The following is a 15,743-nucleotide window of genomic DNA, read 5'->3' on the forward strand; positions in this document are numbered from 1 at the left end:
GTAGATTGATGAGATTGTTTTTAATTTAATCAATTTTAGAATAAGGCTGTAACGTAACAAAATGTGGAAAAAGTCAAGGGGTCTGAATACTTTCCGAATGCACTGTACATGTCAGTACATACGCACAAGTAGGTCACATGGGGGAGAGGCATTGTGCCATGAGGTATTGATTTATTTGTTTTTTTTAAACCAGGTTTGCTGTTCACTTGCTCTATATAAGGTGGAAGGGAGTTCCATGCACTCATGGCTCTGTATAATAATGTACGTTTCCTTGAATTTGTTCTGGACCTGGGTACTGTGAAAATGCCCCTTGTCTGGCATGTCTGGTGAGGAAAGTGTGTGTGTCAGTGCTGTGTGTAAGTTGACTATGCAAACAATTTGGAATTTCCAACACAATGTTTCTTATAAAAAGAAGAAGTGATGCAGTCTTTCCAAATGTTTTGGTACCCTTCCCCAGAGTTGTGCCGCGACACAATCCTGTCTCGGAGCACTACGGACAATTCCTTCGACCTCATGGCTAGGTTTTTGCTCTGACATGCACTGTCAACTGTGGGACCTTATATTGACAGGTGTGTGCCTTTCCAAATAATGCCCAATCAATTGAATTGACCACAGGTGGATTCCAATCAAGTTGTAGAAACGTCTCAAGAATGTTCAACGGAAACAGGATGCACCTGAGCTCAATTTCGAGTCTCATAGCAAAGGGTATATATTACTTATATAAATAAACTATTTCTGTTTTTTATTTTTTATAAATTAGCAAACATTTCTAAAAACCTGTTTTCGCTTTGTCATTACGGGGCATTGTGTGTAGATTGTTGAGGATTTTTTATGTATTTATTTTAATCAATTTTAGAATAAGGCTGTAACGTAACAAAATGTGGAAAAAGGGAAGGGGTCTGAATACTTTCAGAAGGCACAGTATACAAACACCACAACTACATTATATTTTCTCTCCAAATATAATATAAACTGGTATATTTCTGGAAGTAGGCCTACAAGATGACTTGTTAGTCCTGATGCTGTCCATCTCAGCATTGTTTTAACACATACATATAGTATATACATAGACGCACACACTGAGTGTACAAAACATTAGGAACACTTGCCTAATATTGAGTTGTATCCCCACCCCCCCTTTTGCCCTCAGAACAGCCTCAATTCGTTGGGTATGGACCCTACAAGGTGTCGAAAGCATTCCACAGGTATGCTGGCCCATGTTGACTCCCAATGTTTCCCACAATTGTGTCAAGTTGGCTGGATGTCCATTGGGTGGTGGACCATTCTTGATACGCACAGTTAACTGTTTAGCATGAAAAACCCAGCAGCATTGCAGTTCTTGACACAAACCGGTGCACCTGGCACCTACTACCATACCCCGTTCAAAGGTACTTCAATCTTTTGTCTTGCCCATTCACTCTCTGAATGGCACACATACATAATCCATGTCTCAATTGTCTCAAGGCTTAAAAATCCTTCTTTAACCTGTCTCCTCCCCTTCATCTACACTGATTGAAGTGTATTTTTTAACAAGTGACATCAATAAGGGATCATAGAATTCACCTGGTCAGTCTATGTCATGGAAAGAGCAGGTGTTCTTAATGTTATGTCCGCTCAGTGTCTATATACTTGCTCCATATAATACAGGCCTGGTTTTAACTTTGATCAGATGGACTAGCAGCGAGTGGACAGGTTTTTATAGAAAATTTTATTCAACATACATTTCCCAGCAAAAAGGCAATATACAGGAGTAGTTTGTGGTACACTGCTGCTACACGGACGAGCATCAACTGGGAAAATACCAAATCAAGGAGGAGCAGGGGTGTGATCAGGACCGTATCCACAAAGTGTCTCAGAGGAGGAGTGCTGATCTAGCATCAGTTTAGACTTTTAGATCATAATGAATAAGCTTGTACGGACAGATCATAGGTCGGCACTCCTACCCAAGACCCTTTGTGGATACGAGCCCGGATCTCATCTAGGAATTCCAGTAACTTACCCAAAATTCACTTGTTTTCCAGAAATCCCTGTTGGAAGATTCCCGGAATCAGAGGAGAACAATCAGGTAGTCTGGAATCCTCCAACTGGGATTTCTGGAAAACCTGGGAATTTTGGGAAAGTTACCGGTCCGTACCGCAGCTCGTCATCTTAAACTGAACCTTAACATCACTATTAGAACCAACTGGTGCCATTAGTTCAAACAGAAAGGAGAAAAGAAAACTGAACTAAAAACAACAAGAATCTAAAGAATCAAGGAACCCTGAAAAAAAAATATAACAAGGAATATGAACACCTGAATCTTTTCAATTTGTAGCCAACCAATAACAAAAGTTCTGTGTTTTCCATTTTACATGTTTGTTTTTTTTAATGTTTTTTTTTTATATACAATTTCAAATCTCTTCACAAAGCCAACTATGATGGCCTTTAAGGGGGGGGGGGCATTCCACCTGTGCTTAAGAAAAATTCAGTGTGTTTGTTGTTCTAATAATAATAATTATAGCAACACTGGTTCTGCGTGTATATACGGTGAAACCAGATGGCTTGTTAATGGCCAAGGCTTCCTACTAAAGCAGCACTGCTCAGTCAAACTCACCCAGCACAAAACACCAGAGGATATACACCCCATCACAAACCCTCAGGGAGAGAGGGATGGAGGGAACGTAACAGGACAGGAAAACAGGAGGGAGAGGAACAGGAGGAGCAACGTAAATCAAAAAGTACAACCAAAGTTGACATTTACCAGTCCTGAGAAATGTCAAAGCTTTGATATGAAGTGTCAACGTGCAAGATGAAAGTACAGACGACTTACTCTTTTTACATTTATTTTAAACAGATGCTGTGGTTTTTTATTTTATTATACAAGAAGATATTGCAGAAAAAGACAAAAACGTATTTATTTTAAAGATGGAAACAGTTTGACTAGTTGACTAAAGGGGAGGGGGGGATATGAAGGGCACCACATCAGGACAACTAGTCTCAAGCCTCAACCCATCTGCGCTGGTTCTCTTCTTTAAAAAAAAAGACCTAATCACCCTTATTTTCTGCAAATGACAACTTCTATCTTTTCTTTGCCTCGTCACCCGCCACTATATGCAGCAGCGCTCTTTACTTTTCGTAACAACTCTTATTATTAAAAACAAAACAAACAAAACATAAGTCTAGTAGTTCATCATCCTGTCCAGTCCTTTTTCTCCAAAGTCATTTATTTCTCCCAGACAAAAACAGGCAGTCAGAGTTAGAGAAGCCAAAAACCTAACAACCTCAAAAAAAGTAGAAGGGGGGTGGTGGTGTGGGGGGAGAGAGAGGGGTTTGGGGGAAGGAGGGGTGGGTGTGGTGTGGGGGGAGAGAGAGTGGTTTGGGGGAAGGGGGGGTGGTGGTGGTGTGGGGGGATAGAGGTTCGGGAGGAAGGGGGGTGGTGGTGGTGTGGGGGGAGAGAGGTTTGGGAGGAAGTGGGGTGGTGGTGGTGTGGGGGGAGAGAGGTTTGGGAGGAAGTGGGGTGGTGGTGGTGTGGGGGGAGGGAGAGGGGTTTGGGAGAAAAGGGGAGTGGGGTGGTGTGGGGGAAGCGAGAGAGGTTTGGGAGGAAGTGGGGTGGTGGTGTTGTGGGGGAGAGATAGATTTGGGAGGAAGGGGGGGTGGTGGTGGTGTGGGGGGATAGAGGTTCGGGAGGAAGGGGGGTGGTGGTGGTGTGGGGGGATAGAGGTTTGGGAGGAAGGGGGGTGGTGGTGGTGTGGGGGGAGAGAGGTTTGGGAGGAAGTGGGGTGGTGGTGGTGTGGGGGGAGAGAGGTTTGGGAGGAAGTGGGGTGGTGGTGGTGTGGGGGGAGGGAGAGGGGTTTGGGAGAAAAGGGGAGTGGGGTGGTGTGGGGGAAGCGAGAGAGGTTTGGGAGGAAGTGGGGTGGTGGTGTTGTGGGGGAGAGATAGATTTGGGAGGAAGGGGGGTGGGGGTGATGTGGGGGGAGAGAGAGGGGTTTGGGAGGAAGAGGTGGTATAGTTTCATCATCATCATCAGCAGCCTGCTAATGGATGGATGGATCCATGTGACAGAGACATCACGGTGTCTGTCTGTAGGGAGGTTAGAGCTGGAGGACACACACTTGGTTGGTTACAGTCTGTGGTTATGGTGGGTTAAGGAGGAGGAAGAGGAGGGAGGAGAGAGAGGAGAGAGGGAGGGAGGGTTGCTCAGTTGTGGATCTTGATAGCTTTCTCCAGGTAGGTGTAGCGCCCTCTCTTCGGGGCTTTGTTGAAGTGGTCCAGGCCTAACCAGGGTCGAGGGTGGGACATGTTACCTAGAGGGGAGAGGAGGAATGGTAGAAAACCATAGAACATAGTTAATATTCTGAGAGAGAGAGAGAAAGCGTGGTGGTGGTAGTATTAGTAGTAGTAGTAGCTGTAGTAGTATTTAGTAGTAGTAGTTAGTAGTGGTAGTAGTAGTAGTTAGTAGCGGTAGTAGTAGTAGTAGTGGTGTTGTCACAATACCAGATGTTTTACTTTGATAGCGATACCAGGTTTAGTATTATAATATGCGATACCAAAACAATACTCAATACCAAAATGATACTCAATACCAAAATGACACCAAAACGATACGACACCAAAACGATACTCGATACCAAGTCACAGAATAACCACTGGGCTAATATGTTGATAACTGGTAGAACAAATAAAATAAGACATAGAATATCTTGTTATATATTAAATGCATTGCAAAAATAAAACACCATATTGAATAACAGAAAAATACCTTACATTTTCCTGATGCAAAACCATATCAGAAACTCAGCAGACAATTTTACAACTACATCTAAACTGTTTTAAAATGTAATTTGAGACATAGGGTTAATAATATTGGGTCAAATTACATTAATTAGATCTATAATTCATTATAGCTAAATAATTGAATGTATTCAATTAATAGTTTAGTGACAAAACACACATTGAAACTAATTTCTGAAGCTTCTATATTGCAATAATCTACTCTACATGTCATAGAACTACAATCTAATTTACACAGCATACTACGATTCCCAGGGTGCATTTCATTTCCCAGGGTGCAATGCTCTGCCCAGGGCTGCTGGCTGGCTAGTGGCTACTGCTAGGAAGTCCAGACAAACGTGAAGTAGTCTAAATATACTGCGGTCAAGTTATGAGTGCATTTCACCTTACTTTTGGGTTGGGTAATCATATTATAATGCTCACATGTTCATGTCATGCTGAATATATGTTCATGTCATTGTCACCAAAAGAAATCTTCAAATTTAGTAGAATAATGACAACGTTACAATGTGATGTGTAAAATATTTTTATGTTGTCATTTTGGAACTAAACCTCCCTTGCACTGCACTGCTTTGTTCCACCTTTTATTTAGGTGGGCTGGACCTCGTCATCTGCTCTGTAATCAAAGTATTCCCATAGTTCACTTCTGCAGACATTTTGTCAACAAGCTGCAGGCGTGGAGTTTATGTTTTCATTTGAAGAAGCCATGCTGTCTACTGCCCCCTTGAGAAGACAAGTAGCCTGGCTAGCTACTGCCCCCTTGAGATTCAAACAAATTACTAGACAGACTGGATCCTCTCAATCCGTACATGACACGAGACATTTGACAGAAGTGTAGTACCGAACCGTTTTTCATGTTCTAGTCTCAGTTTTGGTATAGTAGTACTCAGTAGGGTACCTGGCTGTGGCTGGAAGTCTTTCAGGTTGACCTCGTACTCATCCTCAGTGATGTACTGATGCCGGCCCATCATCACTATCGCAAACTTGAACTGCAGACAAAACAAAGAACACAGTGAGTATTCATAAAGCAGTTTATACTCAACCCTCCTGGTTATAACTGCTCATCAAACAGGTCATAAAGCAGTTTATACTCAACCCTCCTGGTTATAACGGCTCTTGTTATGAGGAACAAAGCAATACTGGGGCGGTATTCATTATGCCAAACAGTAGCAAAACATTTTAAAAGGGAAAACTAAAACGGAAAACTGAAACAAGCGGTCCAGGTAGTCTCTCCCCGCTTCAGTTCGTTAAGTATCTAATGAACAGGACCCAGGTGTAAAGAGAGGTGAGCGAGAGAGAGAGAGAGAGAGAATCTGCAGGTTCCATGAAGTTGAATTTAAGACTTTTTAATGCCACTTGGAATGCAATTTAAATGCGCCACACACCTGCTAATATTCCTCTCCAGAAGTCAGCTCATGTTGGTGAAAAGTAGTAGTTTAGTGCTGGCCCTTTCACCAAAAGGCTACAGCCTACATGGCTCATATTATAAGGCAGGTGTGTCGTTATAGCAATGAGCCTTCTCCTGTAGCCTAATGGATATAGTAGCATAGTGGCCAGGCTATGGATGGCTGATGGATGTAGTAGCATAGTGGATAAGCTATAGATGGCTGATGGATATTGTAGCATAGTGGATAGGCTATAGATGGCTGAAGCATGGGGTTGCCCATCTGCATTTCTTTAGGCTACCCCAATGGGCTAATCATTAGCTAGATCACACTCTTAAGTGTTCAGAATTTTGGAATCGATACCAATACCAGCTTAGTATAATGATAGTTAATACCATAACGATACCACTGGGAAAAAAATGCCTTAAAGCACTGCTCAAACACATCCGAGTCAGCTTAACAAGGTCCTGTTGAGCAGTTGATTTGCCCAAACACATCTGAGTCAGCTTAACAAGGTCCTGTTGAGCAGTTGATTTGCCCAAACACATCTGAGTCAGCTTAACAAGGTCCTGTTGAGCAGTTGATTTGTAGAATCTGGTGTTAAAGTAGGGCTGGAACAAAAGCCTACACACCAGGTAACTCTCCTGGAGATCTTATACTAGAACATTAGACTACAACCAAGAAGTCTAATAAAATAATTCCCTCATTCAGTGAATTAGGTATCAAATGGCTATACTTAGCAGCGAGGTAGCTAAGCAGGAAGGTTCTAGACTGACTTACCAGTGCCAAGTAAGACATTAAAGAAGTTAGCTATTTAATCTAACATGTTCTGGGAATGTATGATGGATATTTTGATGTGCAACATGTCAAAATAGGATCCCGGATAATCAGATATTTTTGGCTCTTTAGAGGTTAATGTGCCTGCATGTTTTTAGTGAATATTGTCCTAGCCTATATGCTACATCATTCACCACCTGAGGAACTGGGAAATCAAAACACATTAGCTGTATTGCTAACTGTAAATATGATATCGCAATTACATACTCCGCTAGTAAAGCGGTGTTATTTCCTTTATATTGACAGTTGAGAAATAAATTGTTATACTCACATAAAGCTGAAACTACTATTTTTTTAACAACACTAACAGTAGTCGTTTTAACAACGGTATTTCCTGCAATTACATTCCCAAATTTTTTTCTCAACTATCAGTATGCTTGCGTGTTTCAAAACGCTCCCTTCACTCCTTGTGCAAAGTGGGGAGAGGGAGTGAGAGCCAGCAGCATCCCAGCCTTAGCTGGTGGACACCATGGAAAGAGAGAGAGCAATGAAGAGGGAGGAAGGAGAGAAAGAGAGAGGGAGGGAAGGAGAGAAAGAGAGAGGGAGGAAAGGAGAGAAGGTGAGAGGGAGGGAGGGGAGAAGGAGAGAGGCAGCGAAAGAGAGAGAGAGAGAGACTGAGGAAGATGAGGGAAGAAAGTACTGACCTTCTCAAACTCTTTCTCCTGGATTTCCAGCATGCTCTGAATCCTCCTCATCACATCCCTGAACGGCTCACCCTGAGAACACAGAGTTAGTCAAAGACACACGTGAAAAACCCAGCAGCGTTGCAGTTCTTGACACAAACCGGTGCACCTGGCACCTACTACCATACCCTGTTCAAAGGCACTTAAATATGTTGTCTTGCCCATTCACCCTCTGAATGGCACACATACACAATCCATGTCTCAATTGTATCAAGGCTTAAAAATCCTTCTTTAACCTGTCTCCTCCCCTTCATCTACACGGATTGAAGTCGATTTAACAAGTGACATCAATAAGGGATCATAGCTTTCACCTGGTCAATATGTCATGGATAGAGCAGATGTTCTTAATGTTTTGTATACTTAGTGTATATCAGTGGTCACCAAAAAAATTTTAAGAGTCAAGATCAATTTGAGCCAAAAAGCAGAGATATTTTTTGTTTTCTCCCCAATTACGATCTTGTCTCATCGCTGCAACTCCCCAATGGGCTCGGGAGAGGCGAAGATGGAGTCATGCGTCCTATGAAACATGACCCGCCTAACCACGCTCCTTAACACCCGCCAGCTTGACCCGGAAGCCAGCAGCACCAATGTGTCGGAGGAAACACTGTTCAACTGGCGACCGGGTCAGCCTGCACGCACCTGGCCCACCACAAGGAGTCGCTAGAAGGCATGAGCCAAGTGAAGCCCCCCCCAGGCCAAACCCTCCCCTAACCCGGACGACGCTGGGCCAATTGTTCGCAGTCCTATGGGACTCCCGGCCACGGCCGGTTGTGGCACAGCCCGGGAATGAACCCGGGTCTGTAGTCAGAAATATTTTTAAACATGACTTATAAAAATGTAAGCCTATGCAACATTAACCTAATAAAAGAAAATCACAACATTACTAGGCTATGACCACTAGTATTATTATAGCTAGTAATATGATCATGTTTCTGATTCCCATTGTTCTTAGAATTATTACTATCATTAGTAGTATCATCATTATTAGTAGTAGTAATTGGTGAGGATCACAACCGAATAGTCGGTAAGATCCTAGTGGTGATTAAGGTGGCGAGGATGGTTATGGTCCTTACCAGCATTGGTATTTAGCCTATTTATTTTCCAACAGCAGTAACGGCAATCACTTGTCATTATTAACGTTATACTAATTATTCTTATTTTGTCTGTTATTTGGCTAATTTACAAATAGGAGCACCTCTCTTGGTCATGCCATAGGCTTAGGTTTTTGGCTGGGCAACAATGTAACAGGATTCATGGGACAGTCCATCTTTTTTTGGGCCTTGCCAAATCTGGGTTTTTAGGACGGTAAAGGAGCGTTACTGATAGTCTCAGGGACTACAGCCCTTTCTGGCATGGGGGAGGTTTTCACAGGAGGGATATTGGAAGACAATTGGAGTTTTACTTAGTCAGTTGCATCTACAGTGTGTTTAGAAGTGCATATATCATGGTACTGCTACTGGGAAAGAGGTCAGGTATTGATTCTGGGAAATATGGATAACAGCTTGGGCATCAAGGTGTTTTATTTTTGGTAGCAATTATACTGGCATGTATTATGGTAAGAATAACTGAAACGTACGTGTCTTTATGGTAAGTGGTGAAATAAGTATAGCTAGTTAGAATTGTAATGTTTAGCAGATTATAAAAAAGAATCAGTTACTTGGCTAAAAGAGGAATATCATATTTATTGTTTACACAGGAAACCCACTCCTAACCTAGTGAGATATACATGGAGGCTTAATCAAGCTAGTAGTCTTGACTACTTTCTTGTGTTCTTCTTTCTGGCACCAAAAGTTTAAAAGCGTTGATAGGAGACAGAACACGACCGGACCACCATCTAATTGGTATCAACATAAAACGTAAAGAATTTCCACGTTGGCGGGGAAATTTGAAATGCAATCAACTGGATGACAATCTGTTCTTAATAATTTCGAACTTACTTTTTCCCCACACGACATTGGTACAGCAGATCCCCTTATTGTATGGGACACGTTTAAAATGTTCTTTCAGAGGCCATTCAATACAATACCCATCATTAGGTCAAAAGAGATTAGACTATCAAACGAAAATAGAGGAGCCAACACCACAGGTAGATAGCAATAAAAACTGTCCCATAGAGGCACAAAACAAGCTAGAAGAAAATCTTATTCATGTTTAATTTATTACAAAAATAAAGGGAACAGGATGGAAAATCGTGAAAAATGCACCCATTTTCTTGAACATTCAACGTATAAATGCTACCAAAAAGAACTTGCAGAAACTCGTTACAAATGACAGAATCATCCATGATTCACCTAATTATATTATGAAAGAAGAAGCTAAATATTTTAGGCATATGTTTTCTTTTCAGATTCCTCTATGTCCGCTAAATTATGCTTCCTGTAAATATTTTTCCTAATAATAAAAATTTAAAATTAAAAACTGTACAGAAAGAATTGTGAAGGCCACATTACAGAGGAGGAACTTCTTGAGGCAATTAAATCCTTTCAGTCCGGAAAAACCCCTGGGCTTGATGGCATACCAGTAGAGGTATATCAAACCTTTGATCTACTCAAAATATCCATTATTAGCATGTTTTAACCACTCCTATTAAAATGGTAAGACTATCAGGTATTCAGCAAGAAGGTCTGATTTCACTATTACTGAAACAGGACCCAGGTGGTAAGTATAAAGTTCCAATCCTTAAAATAAAACTGGATTCCCCTTACACTTCAATGCTGTGATGCAAAAATCCTGGCAAAATGAATAGTGAATAGAATTAATAGCAGACGTCAAAAAGGCCTTTGATAAATCTTGGGGAATCTCTTGCACAATAGGTTAAAGTCATGTATAGCAACACCAGATGTAAAATAGTAAATAATGGTTACTTTTAAACTGCCCAGAGGAGTTAAACAAGGATGTCCATTGTCTCCATATTTATTTGTTATGGCCATTGAAATGCTCTCTTAAGATCAGATCGAACAATAACATCAAGGGTTTAGAAACCCATTGCCTAAAAACAAAAGTGTCAACGTATGCAGATGACTCAAGTTGATCTATTTATGAAAAATAAAATAAAAACACACTGATTAACTCCAATCATATCACAGTTTACGTATTTACTTACGGCGCTGCCTACTCCAGACGACGCGTCTTTCAAATTATATGAGCAAAACATATTTACATTTACTTGTAATGGTAAGCCATACTAAATTAAATGTGCTTATTTATATAATGAATATGTTTGGGGGACTGAAACGTAAATATTAAAGCATTTAACATCTCACTAAAAGCTTCACTAACACAAAAGTTATACTTGGTTCTCCAGCAGCAACATTTGTAGTTAATCCACAACACAAGACAGCATAACAGACATGCTTCAGTATTAGGCTGTCAGTCAACACACAGACACACATACGAAACACACCAGATCCAGTCAGACATAACAGTCACTCACACCAGATCCAGCCAGTCAGACAGAACAGTCACTCACACCAGATCCAGTCAGTCAGAACAGTCACTCACACCAGATCCAGCCAGTCAGTCAGAACAGTCACTCACACCAGATCCAGTCAGAACAGTCAGTCACACCAGATCCAGTCAGTCAGTCAGACAGAACAGTCACTCACACCAGATCCAGTCAGTCAGACAGAACAGTCACTCACACCAGATCCAGTCAGAACAGTCACTCACACCAGATCCAGTCAGAACAGTCACTCACACCAGATCCAGTCAGAACAGTCAGACACACCAGATCCAGTCAGTCAGAACAGTCACTCACACCAGATCCAGTCAGTCAGAACAGTCACTCACACCAGATCCAGTCAGAACAGTCACTCACACCAGATCCAGTCAGAACAGTCACTCACACCAGATCCAGTCAGTCAGTCAGACAGAACAGTCACTCACACCAGATCCAGTCAGTCAGACAGAACAGTCACTCACACCAGATCCAGTCAGTCAGAACAGTCACTCACACCAGATCCAGCCAGTCAGTCAGAACAGTCACTCACACCAGATCCAGTCAGAACAGTCAGTCACACCAGATCCAGTCAGTCAGTCAGACAGAACAGTCAGTCACACCAGATCCAGTCAGTCAGTCAGACAGAACAGTCACTCACACCAGATCCAGTCAGAACAGTCACTCACACCAGATCCAGTCAGAACAGTCACTCACACCAGATCCAGTCAGAACAGTCAGACACACCAGATCCAGTCAGTCAGAACAGTCACTCACACCAGATCCAGTCAGTCAGAACAGTCACTCACACCAGATCCAGTCAGAACAGTCACTCACACCAGATCCAGTCAGTCAGTCAGACAGAACAGTCACTCACACCAGATCCAGTCAGTCAGACAGAACAGTCACTCACACCAGATCCAGTCAGAACAGTCACTCACACCAGATCCAGCCAGTCAGTCAGAACAGTCACTCACACCAGATCCAGTCAGAACAGTCAGTCACACCAGATCCAGTCAGTCAGTCAGACAGAACAGTCACTCACACCAGATCCAGTCAGTCAGTCAGACAGAACAGTCACTCACACCAGATCCAGTCAGAACAGTCACTCACACCAGATCCAGTCAGAACAGTCAGACACACCAGATCCAGTCAGTCAGAACAGTCACTCACACCAGATCCAGTCAGTCAGAACAGTCACTCACACCAGATCCAGTCAGAACAGTCACTCACACCAGATCCAGTCAGAACAGTCACTCACACCAGATCCAGTCAGAACAGTCACTCACACCAGATCCAGTCAGAACAGTCACTCACACCAGATCCAGTCAGAACAGTCACTCACACCAGATCCAGTCAGTCAGTCAGTCAGACAGAACAGTCACTCACACCAGATCCAGTCAGTCAGACAGAACAGTCACTCACACCAGATCCAGTCAGAACAGTCACTCACACCAGATCCAGTCAGAACAGTCACTCACACCAGATCCAGTCAGTGAGACAAACATGAAACGGAGTAAGACAACACACACCTGTCTGATCTTCAGCAGGAAAGGGATACCGAACGTTCCAAAGACCTCCTTGTGGAAATGTGCGACGGGAATCAACATCTCAGTGTCTTTATCCAGGTCCACCTGGTCCAGAGGAAGTTCCTAGAGAGAGAGAGAGAGAGAGAGAGAGAGAGAGAGAGAGAGAGAGAGAGAGGAATCAACATCAGTGTCTTTATCCAGGTCCACCTGGTCCAGAGGAAGTTCCTAGAGAGAGTGAGCGAGCAAGAGGTTAGGAGGAGAGGAGGAACGTACCTCTATTCTGAAGGTACGGCTGGCGGCGGGAGATAAACATTCTAACAGCTCGTCCTCCTGGTGAACCCCAATGATCTTATAGCTTACTATCTCCAACAGCCTGGAGAGAGGGAGGGAGAGAGGGAGGGAGGGGGGAGAGAGAGGGAGGGAGGGGAGAGAGAGAGAGAGAGAGGGGGGAGAGAGAGAGAGGGGGGAGAGAGAGAGAGGGGGGAGAGAGAGAGAGGGGGGAGAGAGAGAGAGGGGGGAGAGAGAGAGAGGGGGGGAGAGAGAGAGAGGGGGGAGAGAGAGAGAGGGGGGAGGAAGGGGGAGAGGTTAGAGGCAGGGTGGAGAAAAGTAGAGAACAGCAGCAGTCTTGTATAATAATAGCATTGAATAACCACTGGATGTAATACAGGCCTGACCACCAGAGGGCAGCACTGTTGTGACACTGTCACTCGCACCCTCTCTCTGCTTACCGGAGCTTCTCTGATCCTTTGTCGGAGAGCTCCACAGCTTTTTTACATTCCTCCAGCAGGTCCCGGACACAGCCGTGTTTATCTGGGTAGAGAGTGATCTCCTGGAGGGAGAGGTAGTTATGAAAATCCTTTATTCACCATCACGGTCAAAGGTTAGAAAGCATGTGTGAGATCAAATTTTTCATACGAGGTAACAGTACAGAATGTCACCTTTTATTTGAGGGTATTTTCATACACATCTGTTTTTGAAATGAATGTACTTTATACATCTTGTCTCCCCATTTAAAGAAGTCATAAGTATTGGGTCAAATTCACTTGTGTATTAAAGCAGTCAAAGTGTAGTATTTGATGTATTAAAGCAGTCAAAGTGCAGAATTTGGTCCCATATTCCTAGCACGTAACGACTACATCAAGCTTGTGACTACCAACTTGTTGGATGAATTTGCTGCTTGTTTTGGTGAAACATAAAAGAAAAGATCATGCCCCGACCCCCACCTCTCACCATTACCAATAACAGGGGAGCATTTTGGGGGGGTATGTTCTTTACCCATGATTTTGGGGGTATGAGTGATCATTATTATTCATGATTCATTCATGATTATCCATAATCATGGTAGCATCCACATTAATGTAGTTTCGAAACATATAATATTGTTATTTACAATAAAAATGACACAATACATGATTTACTCTTCAGTTGCTATTGGGAAAACAAGCAGCAAATTCATCCAACAAGTTGGTAGTCACAAGCTTGATGTAGTCATCGCGTGCTAGGAATATGGGACCAAATACTACACTTTTGACTATTTTAATACACCAAATACTTGACACCTTCAAATGGGGGGACTAGATACATAAAGAGCTTTAATTTGTTAACGGTAAAACAGATATGTATGAAAATACCCTCAAATAAAAGGTGACATTATGTTCTGTTGCCTGAGAAAACATTTGATCTCAAATTCAAAATGCTGGAGTATATAGTCAACTTAAAAGTCTTAGCTTCACAGTCTATATAAATAGGGAGGAGAGTGTGTGTGTGTTACCTCTTCTCTGTATTGGCTGTTGAGCAGGGAGGGGAGTGTGTGTGTGTTACCTCTTCTCTGTATTGGCTGTTGAGCAGGGTTGAGCAGGGAGGGGAGTGTGTGTGTGTGTTACCTCCTCTCTGTATTGGCTGTTGAGCAGGCCGGGGAGTGTGTGTGTGTTACCTCCTCTCTGTATTGGCTGTTGAGCAGGGAGGGGAGTGTGTGTGTGTTACCTCCTCTGTATTGGCTGTTGAGCAGGGAGGGGAGTGTGTGTGTTACCTCCTCTCTGTATTGGCTGTTGAGCCATATGGACTTGAAGCTCCTCCTGTTCTCAAAGTCTGTGATCTTCATCTTCAACTGAGAGGAGAGACAACATTAACAGTCAGTACACACACAGACACAGGTACACACACGATGTCAACCTTTGTCCTATCATGATTATGTACCCAGAAAACATTGTGATATGCCATCGCCCCCTATTGGACAACCCAATTTATTTTTAATTTATTTTTTATATAGTAAAAGATTAAGCTAAAACAACAGTTGGGCTATAGCGCGAAATCGAATGCAACTGGACGAATCATGACGAAATATAATGTTGAATGACTGGACGAATCATGATGAAAGATAATGTTGTTGACAGCCTGGGCGAATCATGAGGAAAGACAATGTTGTTGACAGCCTGGGCGAATCATGAGGAAAGATAATGTTGTTGACAGCCTGGGCGAATCATGAGGAAAGAATGTTGTTGACAGCCTGGGCGAATCATAAGGAAAGAATGTTGTTGACAGCCTGGGCGAATCATGAGGAAAGATAATGTTGTTGACAGCCTGGACAGAGGCTGAGTGCAGCCACATCTTCTCTAATATCCCTTTCTGGTGGAGGAGCTTCAGCATGGAACAGGTGTGTGTGTGTGTGTGTGTGTGTGTGTGTGTGTGGCGCACTGTGATGGAGCAGTGATGAGGGACGGGCCATAAGCCATCAAGGAAATGCTTCTTTTGAAATCAATGAAAGCTGCTTTATTGCCCGTGTTGCGCTCGAGTTGCGTCACGTCCAGTGTCCAAGCTCAAGAATCGGCGAGGTTCAATTCTCGATGGCTGACGCACACATTCATTCCATCTTGTGAATTGAAGTGAGAAATAAAGTTGATTTTGGTTGCATATGGCCTCCACCAGCCACCACTGGCTATGGCCTCCACCAGCCACCACTGGCTATGGCCTCCACCAGCCACCACTGGCTATGGCCTCCACCAGCCACCACTGGCTATGGCCTCCACTGGCTATGGCCTCCACCAGCCACCACTGGCTATGGCCTCCACCAGCCACCACTGGCTATGGCCTCCACTGGCTATGG

General features: G+C 43.2%; 1 protein-coding gene across 3 annotated transcripts in view; it reads right to left on the reverse strand.

The window, feature by feature from the left end:
• Positions 1 to 1,689: 1,689 nt before the first annotated feature.
• Positions 1,690 to 15,743, reverse strand: part of usp7 (ubiquitin specific peptidase 7 (herpes virus-associated)) — a 44,948-nt gene continuing 30,894 nt past the window's right edge. For all 3 annotated transcript variants that reach the window (XM_084198056.1, XM_084198055.1, XM_084198057.1), the window contains exons 25-31: positions 14,670 to 14,747; positions 13,369 to 13,469; positions 12,914 to 13,013; positions 12,644 to 12,763; positions 7,637 to 7,708; positions 5,669 to 5,759; positions 1,690 to 4,283 (exon numbers count right to left, since the gene is read on the reverse strand). In XM_084198056.1, the coding sequence (XP_084054182.1) occupies positions 4,177 to 4,283; positions 5,669 to 5,759; positions 7,637 to 7,708; positions 12,644 to 12,763; positions 12,914 to 13,013; positions 13,369 to 13,469; positions 14,670 to 14,747 (669 nt within the window). In that variant the 3' untranslated portion in view covers positions 1,690 to 4,176. The remainder of the gene's footprint in view (positions 4,284 to 5,668; positions 5,760 to 7,636; positions 7,709 to 12,643; positions 12,764 to 12,913; positions 13,014 to 13,368; positions 13,470 to 14,669; positions 14,748 to 15,743) is intronic.

Source organism: Coregonus lavaretus, assembly GCF_964263955.1.
Source record: "Coregonus lavaretus genome assembly, contig: HAP1_SCAFFOLD_134, whole genome shotgun sequence".
Lineage (NCBI taxonomy): Eukaryota > Metazoa > Chordata > Actinopteri > Salmoniformes > Salmonidae > Coregonus > Coregonus lavaretus.